At 34.0% G+C, this 22551-nt stretch overlaps 1 protein-coding gene across 3 annotated transcripts in view; it reads left to right on the top strand.

Moving 5' to 3' along the window:
* ralgdsa (ral guanine nucleotide dissociation stimulator a) overlaps positions 1–22551 on the top strand; it is a 51937-nt gene that overhangs the window by 13133 nt on the left and 16253 nt on the right. Inside the window, 4 exon segments of one of the 3 annotated variants that reach the window (NM_001442540.1) lie at positions 5657–5938; positions 21080–21384; positions 21471–21536; positions 22293–22486. In NM_001442540.1, the coding sequence (NP_001429469.1) occupies positions 5744–5938; positions 21080–21384; positions 21471–21536; positions 22293–22486 (760 nt within the window). In that variant the 5' untranslated portion in view covers positions 5657–5743. 3 annotated transcript variants of the gene reach the window in all.

Below are 22551 nucleotides of genomic sequence, written 5' to 3'. Positions count from 1 at the left end.
CATTAGAATTTTTTTTTTTTTTTGTAATTCAGTGCAAACATGATATAATATAAAGTATAGCTTTATACTTAAAAAAAAATCTACACATTAAACTTTCAAGAATTTTAGATGCTGATGACGCGCCATAACCATCTTGTAAAAAGGGTCCACAATTACCAACAACAGTATGTTTTCATTTGATTAATTCCAAATCAATTATAAAAATACCATTTAATGCAAACAATTTACTGAAGCACTCAAAATGGTGTTATTAACATGATTAATGCTACACGTGATCTTGGGAGTCTGCAGTTTATCACACTGAGCATAAAATGGTGTGAGCACCTAGTAGGAAAAATTTCTTTCTAACCCCTTAACCTGATTTTGCTTCTCTTGTTTTTAATCTGATCATCCAAAGTTGATAAACCATGGGTACATTTTCAGTATATCGATCAGTGTGTGTGTAGCTTTGCTATAGACAGATGATACACAATCTATGTGTGTCTCGCAAGTAAACTTTGTACTCAATACAGCATGCAAACATGAGCCTGTTAGATTAAAGCACTGATCAAACATTTTATTTACGCACCCACATAATTCAGTACCTATAGACAAATTACTAGTTTGTAAACATTCAGGATGAGCGCGCAACAAGGTTGCAGAAAAAAAACGGGAGCGCTAGCATTTACAGCGAGGAAATTACATCCGATGCGGTACAGAGTTTGTTGTTGTATTAGAGGTAAGTTACATTAATTACATATTATATATATTATTTACATAATGCTTTCAGTGTATTATAACAACTTGTCACCCAGTGATAAGTACAGTTATTTGGCAAAATTAATGTTAAAGTCAGCGACGTTTATCTGACAGGTCCATTTGCGATAGCGCCCTCCCAATGGATATTGGATTAGACTAAATGGCCAAGCTTCCGGCCTGATGCTTTCTCATTAAAACTCAAAGTGATTTTACACGAGAGAAGTTAAAGGCCTTCAAGTTTTTGGATGCCAACAATTTTGATTTGTGTGGTCATGTGCATGAAATATTGTTCCATGATTACCAGATTCAAAATGTAGTGCTAAAAACCGAGGTTCTGCCGGGCCAAAGAAAAGGAAGGAAGACGGAACTGAACAAGGCCTGGATAATCATCTACAAGCAAAACAACTGCATTCTGACAGCAAACTGCACCACATTTCATTCTAAGCATTCAGTGTCTGCAGTTTAAATGACCATATTTAACAGTTTTAGCTGAAATCATTGCTGCAATCAAAAACGAGTAACGTGTATGAATCAGCATATCGTGAACTTACCTGACATGAAATGAGAACTGCATAGTCAAGCATTTTTAACTAGGTCCTCACTCCATTCAGCTTAAATGATGGCTGTTAGCCAAAGACGAATTGTCCGATGGATGGTTTTGGCATGCTGTTCCGGGAGAGAACCCGGAGCTCGGAGATATTTGAGCCAAGGGCTCCTGCCCGGTCAATATGCATATCACGGGATTTGAGATTAGGTAGGTCTCGATAGTTCCCCCTTTAGAAAAGGGAGGAAAAGGAGGAGATGGGGTTGAAGAGGGGATTCTTCCAAAACGAAGATAGGGCAATAAGGAGAAAGTGATCCATTTATAGTAAGCTAGGATCACTCGGATTGGATTATTACAGATTATGGATGAGTGGCCAGCAGTGCTCAATCATATCACGTGCTCCTCTTGACATTAGTTTATGAAACTTCACTTCTCAAGTAGTAGTGCAGATATTTGACACACACATTTTGAAGATACCTGGGAAGATGACTATAACAACAAAATGCATTTCTTTGCCAGATAAACTCAAATCAACTACAGATGTTTATGATGAGAATAAACGCACTCTCAACTCCAACTAATAATAAATACAAATCCACAGAGAAACAAAATTGTAACTTAAAAAGATTTTGTAAATAATGTGTATTTTGGTCCAAAATGAAAAGTGCCAGAAATATTGATGAAATGTTCCATTGTGTTTTCTACAATTAAAAGAAAGACCAGAATAATTTAATTTAATATTTCTTTAGCTGTACGGCTGTGAGATGTATTCTATTATTAAATTGATTACTATTTTAATCCTTGTTTAGGAATGTAATTATTGACCTTTTACTTCTCACGGTTTGGATTGATCATTTCAGTGCACATAAATGTATTTAATACAAAAATAAAGAGGTTTGTGAGTATTTTATGTTATTTATATTGTGTTTCAAAGCCTGGGATTCTGATGCATATACAACTTACAGCATAATAGCTCTGTGTGATTGCTCTGCATGGCAGCCGAACAGAACAAACAAATGTTTCAATTCAATCAGTGCCCATGGTTATTCAAGTCCTTGTGCTGCCTTGAATTATGGCTGCAAATTTAATAGCAGAAGTGGCCAAGGGGGAAAAATACTGCAAAAACCTGTCAATTTTCAAAAAATTTTAATGTAATTGTGGCATACTTGAGATTGCTTGTATATAATTTTTACAATTAGAAAGTATCCAGGCGGTTGGACTTTGTAGATTTGGACATTGAGTTTGCTATCTTGTTTACTTTGTTTCAGTAAACTGCAGGCAAAAACACATTAAAAAAACATTTATACACATACACTTTTCAGTTTTGAGATTTTGGGGGGCTATTTGTTTAAGACTAATGTACATAAAACATACTAAATACACATTAAAAAATGTTTATTTTTTCAGTCCGTACATTTGTGTATGCAAATTACAAATACAATGCATGTTTTTTGAAGTCATTTTCTCAAAATGTTTTTTTTTTCTTCTGCACTGAGGCAAATGTTTCCACTTCACACTCACATACAACAAATTGTTTATTAATATCTATACTCCTTTTCATTAATATCTATATTACTTTTCATTTCACTGAGTTTAAAATGTCAAGAAAAATTTACCTCACTTCATCAAATGTTCATTCAATCCAATTTTTGTGATAGATGTGTACAAAATAGCACAAAGTTAATTAAATAATTTCTCATTTGCATATTTACACATTCAGACTAAAAAGGTAGATTTCTTTAACAATTCATTGTGTAATCAAAGCAACTAGCAAAGTAAGGTAATAATTTAGTATTTTTTTTATCTCATTTGCCTGCAGTCTCCTGCTTTAAGGTGTATTTTTTATTTTATTATATTGTCTGTACTCTGTAAGACGATTACCCTGTGTTCCAGCGCAGGTGAAAAAAAGTTTTATTTTATAAATTTTATTTAAAAACACTTTTAAAAAAAACAACAACTTAATTTTGTTTTTTTCCAGCTGCTGGAAATAAGCTGTAAAATAACGGCCGTTAAATCAAAGAAATGTCCTTAAATTTACATTTCTGATTGTAATAGCATTTCTGAAATTTGTGGTTACAGTAAATTTCTTTAATTTAACGGCCATTATTTAGTTTTTTTGTTTTTTTACAGTGTACAATTAGTGCACTTCCATAATGCACTTAAAGTGCTCTATTTTGGCCGACTAAGGTTTTGCTTAATGTACCAAAAGTTCATCTTTAATAGTACTAAAACTAAAATTAAGATTAACTAAGTGGACTTAACTGTGCTATTTTGACACACCATGAAGCTGAACTAAAATGTGCTTTTAATGTACTATTGCAGTATTTAAATAAAAAAAATTTAAAAAAAACTTTTAAACCACTTTTGGTACAATTATAATCATGCCCTATTAAACCTGTACAAATGAAATAGACTTATAAATTACTTAAAACATAATTATATATATATATATATATATATATATATATATATATATATATATATATATATATATATATATATATATATATATATATATATATATATAATTATGTTTTAAGTGTTATATAATTAATATATATAATTATGTTTTAATATTTTTTTAACAAAATTTGTTTTATATATAATAAGTATATTATATGTTATATATTATATTTTTAAGTCCATGGAGAATATTACATAACATCCTTTTTATAGAGGATTAATCTCTGTGAATAGTTGTTTTCATGTTAATGTATATCAATTTATCAAATGATAGAAAATTTATAAAATAAATATTATTAATGGATCTCAAGTTCTAGCCCAGACACTGTTTTTCCTCTCTTGAACATCCTTTCAGATTTATTGATATAATGGTTACCTCGGGGAATATTTTGCTCGGGAAAACACCATCATCCAAAGCAGGTGTACCACACAGCTGCTGCTCTTTCTGGCCAAACACTGCTCCTCTGGAGGGTTTGGGAGTTTTCCTCGGAGCTTTGCGTCAATGTTGCAAACATGAAACGATGAGTAATTACCAGTATTGTCCGACAGAGTACGCTGTTAGCGTGCATTACAGTCAGGCTCGTGTTGTCGGTAGGATCCTACAGTGTTGTGTTTTTGTGGTAACTAGGACTGTAGCTCAACAAATATTTTGTGGTTAAAAAATGAAAAACCTACAATTTGGGTTATTCTGTCCAGTGTAGCTGTCCCAAAAAAGGATGGATCAGAAAAGGGACTGAAAATACATTAGACCCAAAGACTAAATAAGAATTATACAACCATCTTGTCAGGCATTTTTAGAGCAAGAATCAATTCGCTTATTAAACGACTCTTATTTTACGTATGTTTAATTGTTATACTCTAGGACTGTGCTTTAAGGCTTTGTCAGTTTTAATAATTAAAATGTACAAAATTAGAAGGATTTCTTATGTATTTTAATATTTAACAAATTAGAATTATTTCATTTTGTGTATTTTAGTAAGTGCATGTCAAAATAAGTACTGTATGTGTTTTGTTGCATGAATGATACATTTTGTGTACATTTTGACAGTATTTGCAGTGTTTAAGTTATTTGAGACATTAAATTGTAAACTTTTGTACATTTTAAATTGATGCAAATCAAACATTTTTCAACAATTAAAATGAGCAAAAGAATCTACTTAATTCTAATCTGAATATTAAGGATATTTTTGTTTGTATACGGTTAAGCATTACATGTAATTTTAGAAAATATATCATTTTTTTGGTCACATCTGATTATTAGATATACAACACATGTGAAAACAATATTGTTTAATATCCATACAGCTATTGGAAAAATGAGATTACGATACAATTTATAGTTTAATTTCTATGTTTGAGTACAATGTAATTTTTATTCTGTAAACTACTGGTGAATTGTCCTCTAAATAAAAGAGTATAAATGTTGTCATATTAAGAAATTAATAACTGATGGCATACTGCATTCAATTAGCTATTTCAGATGTTATATTTGTTCAGATGTTCTTTTCAGTGTTAGCCTGTTTCACACTGGCAAAAAATGTTTTTAAACTATCATTATTTAGTATTAGTCATAATTGTGCTCACTGTAGTTATGTTGTTGTTTATTCAAATATCTCAGCAGATCCCTGTTTACAGCCCTACGCAACAGCATTTAGCATTTAACCAAAGTTAGATAATGAATCATGCAATAGTTTAATTAACGCCACGTAATTAGTTCAATTGCAGTTGCTTATTAATAGCCTACGAAGCTATAATCAAGCGATTAAAAGTGATATTTTTAGCAGCTCACAACAGAGTTTCCCGGAAAATGACAACACTGTTAGTCATTCAAGGGGCGGAGCCACGTGCGCGCTTTGTTGTGGGCGGGGCTTAGCGGATCAGGGTATTCCCTTCACCCGCACTGATGCAGTCAAACGCTCGTTGCTACAGCAGAAGTCTAGATGACAGAACATGGAGATAAAATAATAGATAGTAAACAGAGGTGACAGTCTTTTAGTAATGGTCTATATTATGGGGATACAGTCGGACGCCCTGGGTGTTAAACCCACGTCCCTGGATGAGCTGTTTGAGTCCAGTACATGGAGAATTAAAAACATATGGGATGGGGTGAAGCTGGAGATCGCGGCCGGAGATGGATGTCCGGTGGTCTTAAATAGTTTTACGCATTTGGACCCAGATCTACCTATGTTGGAGGTATGACATCAGATATTAACTCATTTTAGTTATTGTATGTTTTCAATCTGAAGTACAGAGAGAGAACTTCTACAATGTTATAAATGTATAGGGGAAAAAAAGTAACAGAAATCAAGTTTTTGTATTATTAATTAGTTTGTTGTGAAAGTTTGTGTTGGAATTGTACTTCTTTTTTAGTTTTATAGACATTTATCAGCAAAAAAAAAAAAAGTTTTTGTAGTCTGTTTAGATGCTCTTCTAAGTTGTTTTCAAGTTCTTTGTGATTTTTATGGAAATATTGGAGACTGAACAAATTCAGATTCTACCACATATACTTCTACTACAGAGTAGTAATGTCTTTATGTGTTCTTTGTCATGTATAAGATTTATGTCATCTTTAAAGATGGTACATAATCTCCTATTGAATCATCTAGGCTACTATAAAAAGTCTGCTTAAATGCATTTACACGCATATCTAGTTTTCGATAACCAACGTGAAGAAAACCAAAACTAGTCTCCATAATCTTGGGGATAAATAATGAGACTCCCTGTTTCTCTATTACTGGAAACAATGTTCCTCTCTCTAAATTCTCCCCCCAAAAAGCCATGAGAAAATAAAAGTCAAATGAGAATCTCATCCCCTTCAGGTATTAAAACACAATCTCCTCTCAGTATGATTTAGCCAAAGACATGGGAAGAAATGCTGCATTATGGCATTCATTATCTAAGGATTTTTACTGACCCTCTGTTTAAATGCCATTAGATGTTATTGAAGTGTGTTATTTCCAGAGGGCCGTTTATGATGAGATTACTTACAATGGTGCTGATGTGTCAGCTGGAAATGAATGGTCGCATCTGAGAGCTGCTTATATAATACATGACAACACGTTTTCTTGTCAGATCTGATGAAAGACTTTCATTATCAATTTCCTATTCGTGGCTTCTCGAACCCTGCAGAGCATGATGTTTTTCTGAGGCGAGTAAATTATTTTATCACCATGGCAGCCACGCATTTTACAGTTGTTATTCTTAAACCTGAAGCATCTATCTATGGTTTGTGAACAACATGTCCTCTTTTATCTTGTGTTTCAGTGCAAAAAAAGCACATTGTTGTGACCTAAACCCCATTCACACCAAAACTTGTTTACGACGCTGCAGCTTTACTCCAATCACACTGTAAAAAAGAAGGTTCCAGTGTGTCACCAGCTGCTAACCTTCACTGGGCTAAATCTAATCTGCTCTCGTTACACCATTAGTGATGGTTAAATCTCTCACTGCATTCCAGCACAGCACTGAAGCCCTTCTCCCTTTTGGGTGCTGTTTGCTTTTCTTCATTATATATAATCATAATTTATTATTCATCCATTATGATGTGAACGCAGTTGACTGAAAGGCTTCAAAAAAGTTGGCTTTGGTATAACCATGAGCGATGGATGAAGTAATAGTGCTATAAATCTCGTTCTCTTATCTCTGTAGTTCTCATCCTCTTTCTTTTATGGCATAGCTTGTAAAAAAAAGGGCACTGCAGGCACTTATCTCTGCTTTCAAAGTGCTTCAAGTCTGCAGATGGCTTGGCAGGAGCTCAGAGTTGGTTGCATCAGCCCTGAAGAGCTAAACCAAATCAGCCAGATGTAAAAGTACCCTTGTATAATAGATCATTATGAGCTCAGTGCATAGATCAGCTAATCTCTTAACGTAACAACAACTGCCATAAAGGATCCAGTGTGAGAGTTTGTATAAGAGCACATTAATGACGTGTTATATCTGAGAAATTGTCAGACATGCCGCACTGTAAAAATGTGTTGCTACCTTTATGTTCAAGTTAACTTTATACGTAATTTCAACTTACATGCATTAAAATGAATAAATACATCAAGTTATAATTTGTATAAGTTTAAAAATAATCTTGAAACCTAATTAACTTGCTAAAATAAGCTAAAGTAACATAAAACCAAATATTTTGTCGTGACATATTTTATAGTACAGCCTGATCTCACGAGGAAACATTACTATTTTATATTTTGGCAGAAAAGTACAATTTTTAAAAAGAGCTGTGCCCCCAAATTTTATTTTACATCATAACACATCAGGCTTAAATGTACAAATGAGACCATATAAATGAATATGAATTTGTACAATATTATTAGTGCATTTTGTAGAAATGAAATCATACAAATGATTACATTTGTATGAAAAATACCATTTTTTAAGGGGGTGTGCCCCCAACCCCATCCCTAACCCCAAACATCATTGGGGGATGAGCAAATTCATATACATATCATACGAACAGCAAATATACAAATAACATAACAAATTATACGAATAGCAAAACATATTGATTAGCATAACATACAAACTAGCCATTAAATCAAAATATACAATATGCCATGAGATTGTGTTGCACATACTCTCAAGTAGGCATGGGCCAATATAAGATTCTGACAGTATGATAACCTTGGATAAAAATATAAAGTTTTCACTGTATTGTGATTACTGCTATAAAAACATGTTCTTTTTAAAAGTCTGGGTAAAAAAATAAAGCTTTTTTCCCTTTTGTACACAATGTAGCCTATTTTATTTTGAGAAGTACCATTCAAAACATTTTGGGACAGTAAACATGTCAGCTAAATAATTCAAATGAATTATGAATTATTGACTTCTGCTCTTTCCATTAATTCAAAAACACAGACTTCTTCACAATTTGAAACGGCATCTTTGGATATATTTTCTGCTGGAGATACTGTTGTCATACATAAAAAAAACATATAGGAACGGTTTAGCAGAAAATGTTGGCGGATTTAAAACCTTGACTTTTCCAAACCGTGTTTACCTTGAAAATGGTTATCGTCTCATGCCTACACAACAGTCAAAATTTTGGGACCTTTTGCTCAAACAAGACTACAATTATTTACCAAAAAACTGTATGAAAAAATTAATAGCAGCACCCCTTCATGTCTTGTGTAGTGATGGTGTTGCAAATGAAATTCTTACACATGTCACACTTTAATGTTGCCACTGGCATCAGTTATCTACTTTCAGACATGATCATTTGTTTCAATTTTATCACCTGTAATTGATAGGACACTAGGAGAGTATATACAGGAAAGAATGAGGAGAGAAGGGAAGGATTGGCAAAGGATCTCAAGGCGGGAATTAAACTCAGATTGCCGTGAGCACCGGAGTGCCATAAAGCAATGCACTTACCACTACACAATTGGTGCCGACAGTTCTGATTTTTTTAGTTTGGTTTGTTTGTTTTGTTAAATCAGTTGTACATTTGCAAGTTTTAGTGAACTTGCAGAAAATGAAAGTGTAGTACAGAAAATCACGTTCACGTTCTCTGATGTACAGCTCAAATCATAATTATTTGTTAAATTGATTTTGAAAAATAATTTTTTTTAACCCAGTCCTAAAATTGGTTATTGTGGTGATTAAAGCTTGATTTTATTGCTGAGGTGTTAATAATTTGGTTGTTGTAGCCCAATGCTGGGTCAAATGTTGCCAAACCTAATGTTGGCTTATTTTATTATAATTATTTTATTAATTCAATTTAAACTTCACTTTTTAATCCAACAGCTAGGTTTGTCCATATTTGACCCACACATTTGGTTATGATAACCCAACACATTGTTTAGAGTGATTGTTGTATTAATTATTTTACTTTTGTTCATTTTAAAAAGAACAAAAAATGGTCCCATAAACAGTTATATCAAGGTGCACTTTGATTCTGTAGCGAACAATGAACAAAGAATTGACTGGCACTTTTGTCACTGGGTTATCGCTTCAGTACATTTTGTCTTTGTTCTCCTGTGTTTGTTAAAAGCGTGTACAAATTTTGCATTCTCTTTAAAAAGCCCTTTGTTTGAGAGATGGGACTCGGAACGTCATAATGGGGCCAGTGGAGCTGAGCTTCGTATAATGAGAAGAACAGACAGGGGTTACATTGACACATACAGAGGCGCTCTTGTCGTGAAAGATCTCTTGAATGGAAAGAGAGGGATAAGAGGGAGGAATAGTGGGATGGCGATGAAAAGAAAACATGGATGTGAGAGGCAGAGAAAGGGAAAGTGGCCGAGTCAAAAGGCAAGAGTTGGTAAGCATTGATGTAATTAAAGAATTGTATATTGAGTAATACACAAATGTTGAATATGGGCTACGTCAACAGGGAACATCACAGGTTATTGTAAAAATTTACTTTTTTTGATGAAATGATTTTACCCAACATGAAAATTCTGTCATCATTTATTTGGCCTCTTGGTGTTTCAAACACAACTTTAATTTTATCATAATTTGAAGTGACATTTTGAGAATTATTCTGTCTGTTCTTTTACGTATAATATTTCCTTTTTATAATTAGCACTTCTTGGGTGTATTGCCTCTTCTTGTTGAATCGCTGAAGGCTGAATTCCTCCTCATTTCTAAGTGGCTTTTGACTAAAGCATCTCCTGAATGATTAAATATAAAATGTAACGTATGTTACAATGAAAGTGAATGGGGGTAGGGCTTCCAGATTTCTCCTCAAATTAGTTTTAGGGTTGGGGTTAGAATAAGGTTTTGGTTTATTTTCTTTTATTAATTATTATTTTTATTGACTTTCATGGACATTTTAGAGTAAATTACTTTGAAGCATGCACATTTAATATAAAAACAATAGTGTAATTAAGTTCTAAAAATATTTTCATTCACAAAGGTAAATTGTATTTAGTCTTATTGTATAATAGCACTAAAATACTATCATATATTTATCATACATTTCATATATTTATTCAACATTTGCCAAACAAGTTATGCAGCTGATAAAAAAAAGTTTTGCAATTATTTTTACAAGTTTTACAAAGGTTTTCCACATCAAATAAATCTCTGTGCCCTGCATCTAAAACTATATAACATCAATGACTTTTGATTATGAGACACAGAAGAACCATTAATTTTACCTTTTTCCCACATCCAGTCCCTTTTTATAAACAATATAAAATAAAAGGTGGCAGCTTATGACCCTACAAATTGATTTTGACCGAAAATATACCTTCATTTATTGTTTTTTTAGAATGTAAACAAAAATAGAAGAATGTAAAGTAATTACTTAATGAGTGTGAATCATGACCTTTAGAATGTAAACAAACACATTTTTATGTTGCTTTAAAAAATGTTTTCTGAATAGCACCATTTCATGCATGAAATATCTAATACCAACAGCTGTGCTATTCTGGAGCCTGGGAGCAACTGCACACAGCAGTTTAGAGCCGGATCAATCTTTTTTCCGAGGCTTAATATTGTAGAATTCCTTCCTCAGCTCTGCTAATCTCATTCTGAAATGCTGGAGGAGATTTCACAAAAACCTTGGCACAAGCAAAATACAAGCAAAAAGCTGTTATTTTTAACAGCATCCAACCCAGCAAAGTACTGATAACGCGCTTTATCACAGTTAAAAATGTTTAACAGTATGTAAACAATACAGAAAAGGTTAATGATTACAGCTCAGTTTGGATTCCATTCAGTGTTTTAGGGGGAAGTTAATGCTCACGTGACAAGAGAAAGCTTAATAAATATTCACATTAGCTTCTGGATGTAAAGGAACACTCCTTTTGGAAGTCCCCAAGAGTTAAACTGTTGAATTTGATCATTTTTCAATCCATTTATCTTAGCTTAGCAAAGATCATTGGATCAGACTGTTAGCGTCTCGCTAAAAAAGGAGTTACTGTATGTTCATTTTCTTATTTAAAGCTTGACATCTCTTTAGTTACATTGTGTACTACAACCAAAATAAAATGAAATGATGCTTAATTCTAGCCCGATATGGCTATGAGCTATACATTCAGTCCAGCAAAATAAACATAGAACGTTGGTGCTGTACCATGGCTGCAGCAGGAGCAATGATTTTAAGCATTGCTGTTAGTTGCCTTGCTGGGGATTTTTTTAATTGCTGCATAATGTTATTGTGAGAAGAATTAAGCTTTAAATAGGAAAATTATCCAAACTTTTAGAGCTTTTTAAACTTTCTAATCTGATTCAATGTTTTATGCTATGCTAAGCTAAATGTGTTTCAACCAGACCCAGAGATTGGCTTAATGGTGTAAAAATGGGGGAGCTTGTTTCCAAAAAAAGTGGACTGTTCCTTTAATACAGGGTTTTTTAGCCATTTTATTGCATCCTTGTTGTCGAAGTAATGATTTAAAACAATTGTACTGAGCCCAAACTTCAGTTCAAACTTTCTCCCAGACTGCAGTTATTTTTTGGTTGCTCTCAAATTTAAAACACATTATGCCTGTTAAGAGTCTGTCATAGGTAAAAAAATAAGAGTCTGGAAACTTCCAGAAGAAGGCAGATTAAAGAGAAATCACCTTTTCAACTTTGTCTGCATGCAGTTTTTCCACTGTCGATGTGGGCAGCAGTGAATCTGGCCATCACTCTGTGCTGAGGTTTAATGCGCTGTAACCGAATGTGCTGGAAAACCTACTGAGCAATGCCAAAATACACAGACTGCAGCTTTACTTGACGTATCTCATCTCTCTCTAGATTAATAACTCCAACAGGAGTGTCAATCTCGCGAGAATTTAAGATACGCATCCATAATCCGTAACTCTCACAGCACAAAAAAACCATTGTTTTGCCCTTTGCAATTAAACAGCAAAGGAATTCGGTCGTAGTTTTATAGTGGCTTAAACGGTGATCTGCATGTATTCATATTGATACGGGAGAGTATTTTTCACAGCTATGTGTCATACCCAGCCAAAACAATAAAAGCAAACGTGCACTGAGGTATTTAAGCAATGTTATGACACATTTTGAAAAATTGAATGAATGGAAAGCCTTTTGAAGCAAGCTTAATTAATGATCAACAGGAGGACACAAAGCAGAGAACACATCGATTTATTACAGCTGCCTTAAATTCTTTTCATCTGACCTCATCCATTTACTTTCTCACTGTAGAGTTTTACAACTTCAAGGCTGCTCAGATGTGTTTTTGCATTTGTCAGGGTTAATATAATGTAGTTAAGTAAAGTATATAACATTAAACTAAAACCATTTTTTGTTATTCAAATGTTGACTGAAATTAGGTAAATAAAAAAACTGCAAGATTAATTTATTTTAGCCACTAATCAAGAAAATAATACTTTTTAGTAGGTCTGTGTGCTAAAGTAATTAAAACTGACGGTTTGCTTTCTAACTGTCGAGTTCTTACAATTGCTCTGACATTTTTTATTTTTGTACGTTCAGTTTTCAGGGTTGAAATGAAGCTAATTCCATTAAACTAAAAGCATTTTTTTTACTTAAATGCAGTCACGGGCTGTGCCCCCCAAAAAGATTGTTGTGTTATTCATTCAAAATATATCAGAATTATTCAAATAGGCATTAAACGTTCCATGATTTTTAATGTAATAAAAATGAAATACTACAGTCGATTGGTGTTTTATTTTTTTTTAAAAGAGACTCGTTTCTCTGACTGGATGCGTTGATGATTGTGTGACCCCCTTTTAGTTATGTTTTGACGCCAGCTCTGCTTAACTGTTAAATGAATTAAATGAATAAAAACAGTTATTTTAAACTTGTTTTAGCTCAGCCACTTATCAAGAAAATATTTCAAATTTGTCTTTTTAAAAATATAAAAGTATACAAAAAAATAATTAGCTATTTCGCTACTAAAATTATTGAATCTGGATGAAAAATTATTGAAATCATGTATTGAAAAGTATTTTAAAAAACTACTAATGTGATAAAACAATTCAAATCATGACAGTTCAAGAATACCAAAATAACAGATCATCTATTAAAATCAGTAATAAATAAATAAATATGTACTAAAACTTTAGCAAACATTAGCAAAACATTTTTAAATACAGTAATTTTAAAAGTACAGCAGGAGTTTAAACCGATGAGGCTATTAAATGCAGATAATAAACTTTCATGATAATAACGAACTATATACATGAGAAAACCAAACAGTTTTGTCTAGACAGCACAAGCTGACCGATGCATCTGTAAAGACTGCCTTCTTCTGGAAAGAGGGTGGGGAGTAGCAACTTATTTACATTTAAAGAGACACAAAAGCATTTTTGCTTCTGCTTAATAATAGGCATGAATAAAATGTTCCAATAAATTATATGTGAGGCATTTTGAGCTGAAACTACAAGCACTTGGGGCTATGGCACTATGGGGATATCTCAGACTTCAATCTTGTAAAAATAGGACTATAAAAGGTGTATTTACGGCATGAAATGTAAGCAAAATCATCTATTTTTAACATATGAAGTTTTTATCCTCATTGTTTGTTAATGTACATAAGTTAAGGAGAACACATAATAGGGCTTGTCTTCGAAGGTCTTTTAACTCCTCCCTGATTATTATGACAGGAGGAATTGTGCATTGTTTTTTGACGTGTGTGCGTTTTAAGTGTTGTTTGTAAAGGATGCATCTGTCTAGGAAGCTGTTACGCAGATATTTTTCAGCACTCTTTGTCTTTTCACAGGAAACCCTGTGGCTTTAGTGGATCAGAGGTGGTTTGCAGCTAAGTTTTAGGAGTGTTTAAAGCATTTTTCTTACAGGCTGGGCTTTTTGTGCCTTGCCAAGTGTATTTTGGTGAAAAGCAAGCCTGTGATTAGTGATAAACAATATTCTTTTACCATATACGTTTCCTTTTATGCTTTTATTATGGATTTTCTATATAGTGTGGGATGTCAAAGCTGGTCTCCTACAGTGTTGTGTCAGGCTGGTTTTCTTAAGATTTCTGTGACCTGTAGTTTCACTTTGAGTCCGAGGGGCTTCCCATGGTGTGTTTGCGAAAAAACTTCTTGTTTCATTTTATTGCTTAGGTGAGCTGAGGTGGTCTGCTTTCAGTTTTATTGTTTATTTATTATTTACAGCAAGTCTGTATTTAAATATAATGATGTTAAAATAACTTTAAATAGAATAGAATAGAATAGAATAGAATAGAATAGAATAGAATAGAATAGAATAGAATAGAATAGAATTTTGAAGTGGTCTTTTGATGAGGTAGTCTACTTTTCCTTATTTGTTTTTTATTATTTATTTATTAATTATTTACACTAAGTTTGTCTTTAATGTAATAATGTTGAATCGGGTAGGCTAAAATTGTCTGTAGTGTATGAGTGTGAATTAGTGTGTATGACTGTTTTTGTATGACTTTTTTTTTTAGTGTGTTTCCCAGAGATGGGTTGCAGCTGAATGGGCATCCAGTGCATAAAACATATGCTGGATAAGTTGGCGGTTCATTCCGCTGTGGCAGCCTCAGATTATAATAGGGACTAAGCCTAAATGAATAATAAGTAATATAATATATTATAATATAATATAATATAATATAAAATAATATAAAACATATAAAATAATATAATATATAATATAATATAATATCATATAATATATTATAATATATATAGCCATCCATTCTAGAGAAGATTATATTTGCTTAATATTCAATGATCACATAATATAATATCTAAATATGGATGTCAAATGTCAAACATACTGTATTTCTGTATTACAGAAATATGAACATAAAATATGCTGAGATCTTCATTCTCCACCATCATCACTATGACTATGAAAGTGAAACGCTTAACACCTTGTGTTTTACTGTTTTGTGCAATTTCTGCTCGAAAGCAAAACTAACACGGTTCCTTTTTCCCTCAATTGAAACACTTCAGAAACACCACTTCATCCTCATTTGAGAGAAGCTCTTCTCCTGCATGTGTGTGTTTGTGTGTTTGTTACCATAGCAGCCGCTGTGCAGAGCCTTATGTTGAGTTATCTGTTTAACCAGTCTCCTGTAGAGAAAGCTGCTGTAGTGACTCACACCCACACACGCACACACACGTCCTCACACTACTGGCTCTTTGCCCAAGGCATTGCTCACAGTCACTTCCCACAGTTCTCTGGGAGTTCCCTCTTGTTTCCATTATGACGTCAAGTACAGTACTTGATTTAGTGTAGTCTTTTGCGAATTACTGACTGCAGGTTTTTATTTTTTATTTAAGCATTATATATGAGATCCCCAATCAATTAACCTATACAGTTATGAGCATTTCAATTCATAACCTTTTTGATTTAGTCGCTAAATTGTATGTTTTTGTACAAATTAAATTGGATGAGTTAGCTACATTTCAGACAGTATGTCAAATAGTTATGTGTCCTTGTGAGATCAGGCTGGTTTTATGATGTTTTGTGTTGGTCAGACGGAGAAAATCACAATTATGTCTACGCCATAGGCATATTACTATATATTTGCTAATGTCTATTGCTGTTTTATTGCGCAATTGATGTAAGCTGCTAAAAAGGGTTACTTTACCAGGTTAAATAAAAAAATTAACTTTATTGCATTTAAATGTCCAGACTACACAAGTTAAACTAATGAAATTGTGAGAAAATTATAATGGATAACACTTCACGATAAGGATTCATTGTTATAGTCAAGTTAAACTAATGAAATTGTGAGAAGATTATAATAGATAACACTTCACGATAAGGATTCATTGTTATAGTCAGGGCTCGACAATCACACCCACCTAGATTTCAGCAGTGGCCCCACTAGCCACTTTGGCTGGTTGAAAATCATTTTTAAGTTGCCAAAGCTGCCTCATCCCTGAAGACTACAGTCTTAGTTTAAGACCGTTTGTTAATATGCGTGCAAATGTGCTCTTAGAACCGAGAAGCAGCACGATTGATAACTTCGCACAAGCAAAAGAAAGCAAGTGGATACTGAATGAGAGGATGATCAGGCTCACGTTGATGTTGTGAGAAAGGCACAGCTGATGTGATGCGCACAAGTGCTTAAAATCTCTCATTTCCTTGTGCAAAACTGTGCCTGGAAACGCAATTGGTCTGATCGTTTATCTTTGAAATAGATGGGAAAAAAGCGGTGCTCAGCAGCAGTTGCCACTTTCGCTTTTATCACTCTTTGAACAGATTATTATTGGGCCTAATGTTAACTGTGTGCACGTGATTATCCTTTTAATATCGCACACAGAATGTTTTCCACCTGCTTTCTTTTGCTTAGCTATTTTTGTTATTATGGTTTAATTATTATGCTTTACAATAACATTGCTTTAATGGGAGATCAACTCTCCATTTATTTAGTTACCGGATGGTCTGGGACCTGCTGTGTTTAGTTTTAGATAAATGAGAATTTTTTTTTATTAAATGTCAGTTGTTGTTTTTTAAGAACATCTTTGTTGAATAAAAAGTTCATGTACACAGCTATATTAAGCTTGTTTGACCCATTATTTATAGTTTGTGCCAAATAAATAATTAGTTTGGTTTGGCCAAATTATGAAATCAATTGGTCAATGAAATCCTTAGTGTTGAGCCCTAAAAAGTCATGTGAAATAAAAAAAAAGTTAGGAGGCATGTGGACATAACGCAAGTAATTTTACCATACCAACATCAAGATTATGCGAATATATTTTCCCGAAAACAAAACTGTGGCTAGCGAACAGAAGTGGCTAGTAACTAGCCACACTACTACTAGCCACAATGGCTGGTGATCAAAAATGTTACACTTAAGCCCTGGTTATATGTATAAGTAAATGCATTATTAACTAACATCATCAGTTAAAAATAGCTACACTCATTTATATTCCACCTTTGTGCTCATATTTAAAGGTTCAGGACACCCCGGAGAACTTTATTTTTTATATTAACAGATGTGTGTGTGTGTTGAGCTTCAGTTAAGACAATGTTAGCACCTGTCAGCTTTAATTGTGGGGAAAACTGGATAATTTTGAGCTTTTGTCAGCTAATTTCAGCTTCCGGGTTTAAAATGAGGGGCGGGATCAAAATCGGCGACGTAGCGCAGTACTGCAAGTGCAATGATGACGCGTCGGTTTCTCATTATTATTCATGGCGGAGTTTTCTTATCCTATGAGAAGAGCCGGCTGCTTAATTATTCATGAGACCTGCCAGACCTGCCAGTGTAAAGCCCGAGCTGAGAGACACGGAAACCACGGCACAGTCATGAAGGCTCGTATGTGTTTGTTTCCATGATCCACGGGGTTTGTTGCATGTTTTCCCCCGCGATCTTGTCAGGGCCGATCATAAAGCAAAGCTGTGTGTGTGCTGCTAGCATTTTTGTCGGGAAAGCAGCACGAGAATTAGAGAATGGCGGACGCTGTGTTTTATCAGGAGTTCGTTCACATTCAGACACATTGCTGTGCTGCTGTGTTTGCCTAAATCCTCCAGATTACCAGCAGGGTTAATGGTTAAAATAGACAGGTCAGGAGACCTGCTGCACTGAGTCTGCTGGATACGAGGATTGAGGGAGAAGTCCTCATTTATAGTGTTCACATGAACACACATCTTTATAATGATATAAATTGTGGTTGTCTGTATATGAAATTACGAATAACACATGTAGCAGGGCATTAAATCACTGTTCATTTCTTTGCATTTTAACTTTGTAAACTATAAACTCATGCGTCTCCTCTTTGTGTCTCATTTTGTGAGCTAACTGACAACAACAGTTATTCACTCCCCTTCTCCCCTGCTGGCCACGCCCACTCCTGCCCGATGCTCGCGGAGCTCCACGCCCATTAATCATGCATCTTTTGAAAAAATTCTGAAGTAGACTTTAACCGAAAGTGGGGGGGTGTCATGGCCCTTTAATTGAGATCATTTCTTTTATACTATAAAGAACAATAGCTAACGCTTGAAATGGATGAACTAACAATAACAGTGAAAAATGGCTGTTTGTTACATGTTTGTTAATGTTTGATCAGATTAATATACTAGTGAATTTTATTAGTTTATTGGCTAGTTCTTAAACATTAACTAAGTAATAAATCTTAGATAAATCTTAGATCTTAGGTAATTTTTCATTAACATTTTATATTTACAGAAGTTCTCTTAACGAAATTGATCATTATTGTAAAGTGTTAACAAACAACATAAATATTCATAAACGTTGAAATAAAAAGTAATTGTTCCGTTTTTTAAGTGCCCGCAATAACATCATCAGAAATACTGTAGAATGGACTTTTCTGTTCTGACAATGCAATGCCTTTTTTGTTGAGAGAAAGAAGAAGTGTGCTGTGCTTTTTGTGGTACTAGGCAACCACTAAATTAGCTGTATATTGTGCACCAGCGCTGCTGTTGATATTACCAATCATCTCTATGCTGGACTTGCTTCCTGGCCTTCTGCTATTTAATAGCATTGTGATATTCACAATTTGTGAAGTCATAAAGCTCCAGATAACTTGAAACAGCGACCACTGGTCTCTCCTCCATCTTTAAAAGTCTTCATAGTCATCTTGATAACAGAACTGCTGTCATCTCAACGGAAACCTTGCCTCTGCTTGCATTTGATTGGATAATGAAGAAGATTCGACTGATGTATCAGGATTTTTCAGCTCAGACTTTGCATGTGCAGAGTGCATTGGCAATAATGCGAGGTACAGCAGGCAGTATAAACGGCAGGAGCACAGGGAGCATAAGCAGAGCGCAAAATGCTCACGGACATAAGAAAACCAGTTAAAACGGCACCTCCAATCTCAAAAAGCAAGTGATCGGCCCAACACTGGTCCCAAAAAAAGTTTGTGTTATGCTTCATCCATGTCCATAGATGACAGTATAAAGTCTGTCATTTCAATGAGCGAAACATATCTGCTTAGTGCACAAACAATAGCTAAATGCATACAAGTACTTCACTTCTAAGTATATCTAGGTATATCTGAATTCACACTTCTCATAAAATAGCAGACAAAAATGCTGGATGAACGACAAGTATGCATTCAATGGACACTCTACTATCTGTCAATGGTAGATTAATTTATGGTAGTGAAGTGATGCAACTGACACTGATAGGTTACGTGTAGTTTAAGGGCTGGGTTAGCCATGTGACGGTGGCTGATAAAGAGCCACCCTCTTGGTCTTGTGCGTTTAGTGTTAAGGCTGTATGTGGATTAGTAGGGAAATCAGCAGTAATCCGAGACTCACCCTTAAAGCCCCCGTTCTGGTATGCTAGATCTGTATGCCCTTGCAAATCCCTAAACCGTGCATTGAAACTAAATAGTACATATTTGAATAATTAAACATTATTTTTGCTGCTAGTTACGGATTGTATAGTATTTTATTTGTGAGACTGATGACACTGGGTTCTGATTGGTTGATTGTGTAAGCAAATATTTTTGCATGATGACTGCAATACAGTATAGTCTTGTGTTTTTGTTTATCTTTTAATTTACACATTTATTTATTAAATTATTTAAACGTGGTCTCACAGTGGGTAGCACGATCGCCTCATAGCAAGAAGATCACTGGTTCAAGCCCCAGCTGGGTCAGTTGACATTTCTGTGTGGAGTTTGCGTGTTCTCCCTGTGTTCGCTTGGGTTTCCTCCGGGTGCTCCGGTTTCCCCCACAGTCCAAAGATGCGCTATAGGTGAATTGAATAAGCTAAATTGGATGTAGTGATGGCTTGTGGCTGGAAGGGCATCAGCTGCGTAAAACATTTGCTGGATAAGTTGGCGGTTCATTCCACTGTGGCAACCCCTGATTGATAAAGGGACTAAGCCGAAAATAAATTGAATTAATTTATAATTAAAACATTAAACATGTACTTCACGGCTTAAAAATTTTCCATAGTTTACCTAGGTTGATTTTGTAGGCACATATCTTTACATACTGCAGAACTGTATATTCTTGCTTTCTAAAATTATTTTATTATATTTAGTTGATTTATTATGCTAATTTATTGAATAATTTGAAATATTAAACTGATATATCACCCAATTATGCCACTGTTTGCTTTAAATCTCCAAATCTATATGATTTTCTTTCTTCTGTTAGACACAAACTAAATTGATCTATTTTGGACAAAATATAGCTATTCGTTGACTTCCATCTTTTTCCAGTACTGGGTTGCAGCTTGAAAGGCATCCGCTGTGTAAAACATATGCTGGAATAGTTAGTGGCTCATTCCTCTGTGGTGACCCCTAATCAATAATGGACTAAGCGGACAGAATATAAATGAATGACTTCCATATGTTTTTTTCTAACATTTTTCACTACATTTTTCCAAATACCTTCTTTTGTGTTCATTTGTGTGAACTGTCCCTTTAATAAAAAAATTTACCAGCCCAAAACGTCTAATGTGTGTTTTTAAATAAGAATAAAGACCAGAACACTCAGTTCTTTCTCTTTTTATATCTGTAGAGCTCAGTTCAGGAGATTGGAGAGGAGGTGGAGGACGGTGCCATCTATACCATTACACTCCGAAAGGTGCAGCTCCACCAGACGGCCAGTAAGGGCCAGCGATGGCTGGGTGTGGAGACAGACTCTGCCCTCAGTCTGTACGAGACGTGCAAGGGTCGAACCATTAAGGCTGGCACACTGGAGAAACTAGTGGAGTACATGGTCTCTGCCTTCAAAGGGAAAGACTACACTTACGTCACTATTTTCCTCTGCACCTACAGAGCATTTGCCACCACCAAACAAGTGCTAGACCTGCTGCTTAACAGGTAAACAGCCGTCAAGCACGAGTTCTTCTAGAGGTTTTATATCAAGCACTATGAATTCACTTAAAATGCATTAATTTATTTCTTAGATATGCCAAACTGCCAGCCTCAGGCAAGACAAAAGTCTCAGCAGAAGACCACACAGAGCTTAAAAAGTAAGTGCTCATGTTGTTTAAATGAACTCAATCTATTTTTCTGCAGTTGAAATTTGATTTGTGAAATGTGACCTTATCGGTTATCAGATCAGATGATATTTATTTGTTGTATCAATATTGGATATACTATGTATCATACAAGATTGAAAGAACCCAATTTTTATTATAAATTTGGATTGCCAATGGCATCATCAAATGCTTACTTGTGTAAAACAAAACATTTCATATAATGTTTAATGAAACAACACATTTTTAGTTTTGAAATTCGTTATTCATTATGATGATTTGATTAGTAAACAAACATTTTCAAATGATCAAACTAAGATTAAAAAAAATATATATAAGTATTTAAATAAAATACACATTATTAAAACATTATTATATTTTTCAAATATAAATAAAAAAAATTATTTGTCAGCTTACTAAAATAGGTTTTAATATTAAGAACTAAAAGTATAAAAATAAATGATATGAAATGAAATATATATAATTAATTTTTATACTTTTATTCTTAATATTAAAACCTATTTTAGTAAGCTGACAAATCAACAAAATATTGATGTGTCATTTTGTTGATTTTGCATGTAACAAAATCTAAAAATGCTTCATTATTTAAAAGCAAATAGAAGTTTTAATATTTATATTGTCATTTTATAACTTATATGTCAAACATTAAAATATTGATATTAATTGGCTTATCAATATCTTCCAGAAATTAATAATATCAAAGCATCCTTATTTTTGTGTGATTGGCAGCACTGTGTCATCTATCCTGGGTGCCTGGTTAGATCAATACTCGGAGGATTTCTGGAGTCCTCCAGATCACGAATGCCTGCAGAGTCTCATATCCTACTTACAACTCAACTTCTCTGGATCGGACCTGGAGAGACGAGCTTTAAACCTGCTGGAGCACTTCCAGCATCGCCAACAGTGCGAGGTGGAGATTGAAGGTATGATCTTCACCAATAATGATGCATTTTTTAAACTTATATTAAAGTTCAACTTCCAAACTAAC

This window comes from Danio rerio, chromosome 8 (genome assembly GCF_052040795.2).
Source record: "Danio rerio strain M-AB ecotype USA chromosome 8, GRCz13ab, whole genome shotgun sequence".
Lineage (NCBI taxonomy): Eukaryota > Metazoa > Chordata > Actinopteri > Cypriniformes > Danionidae > Danio > Danio rerio.
The sequence above is the reverse complement of the archived record's forward strand: the minus strand, read 5'-3'. Positions and strand labels throughout refer to the sequence as shown.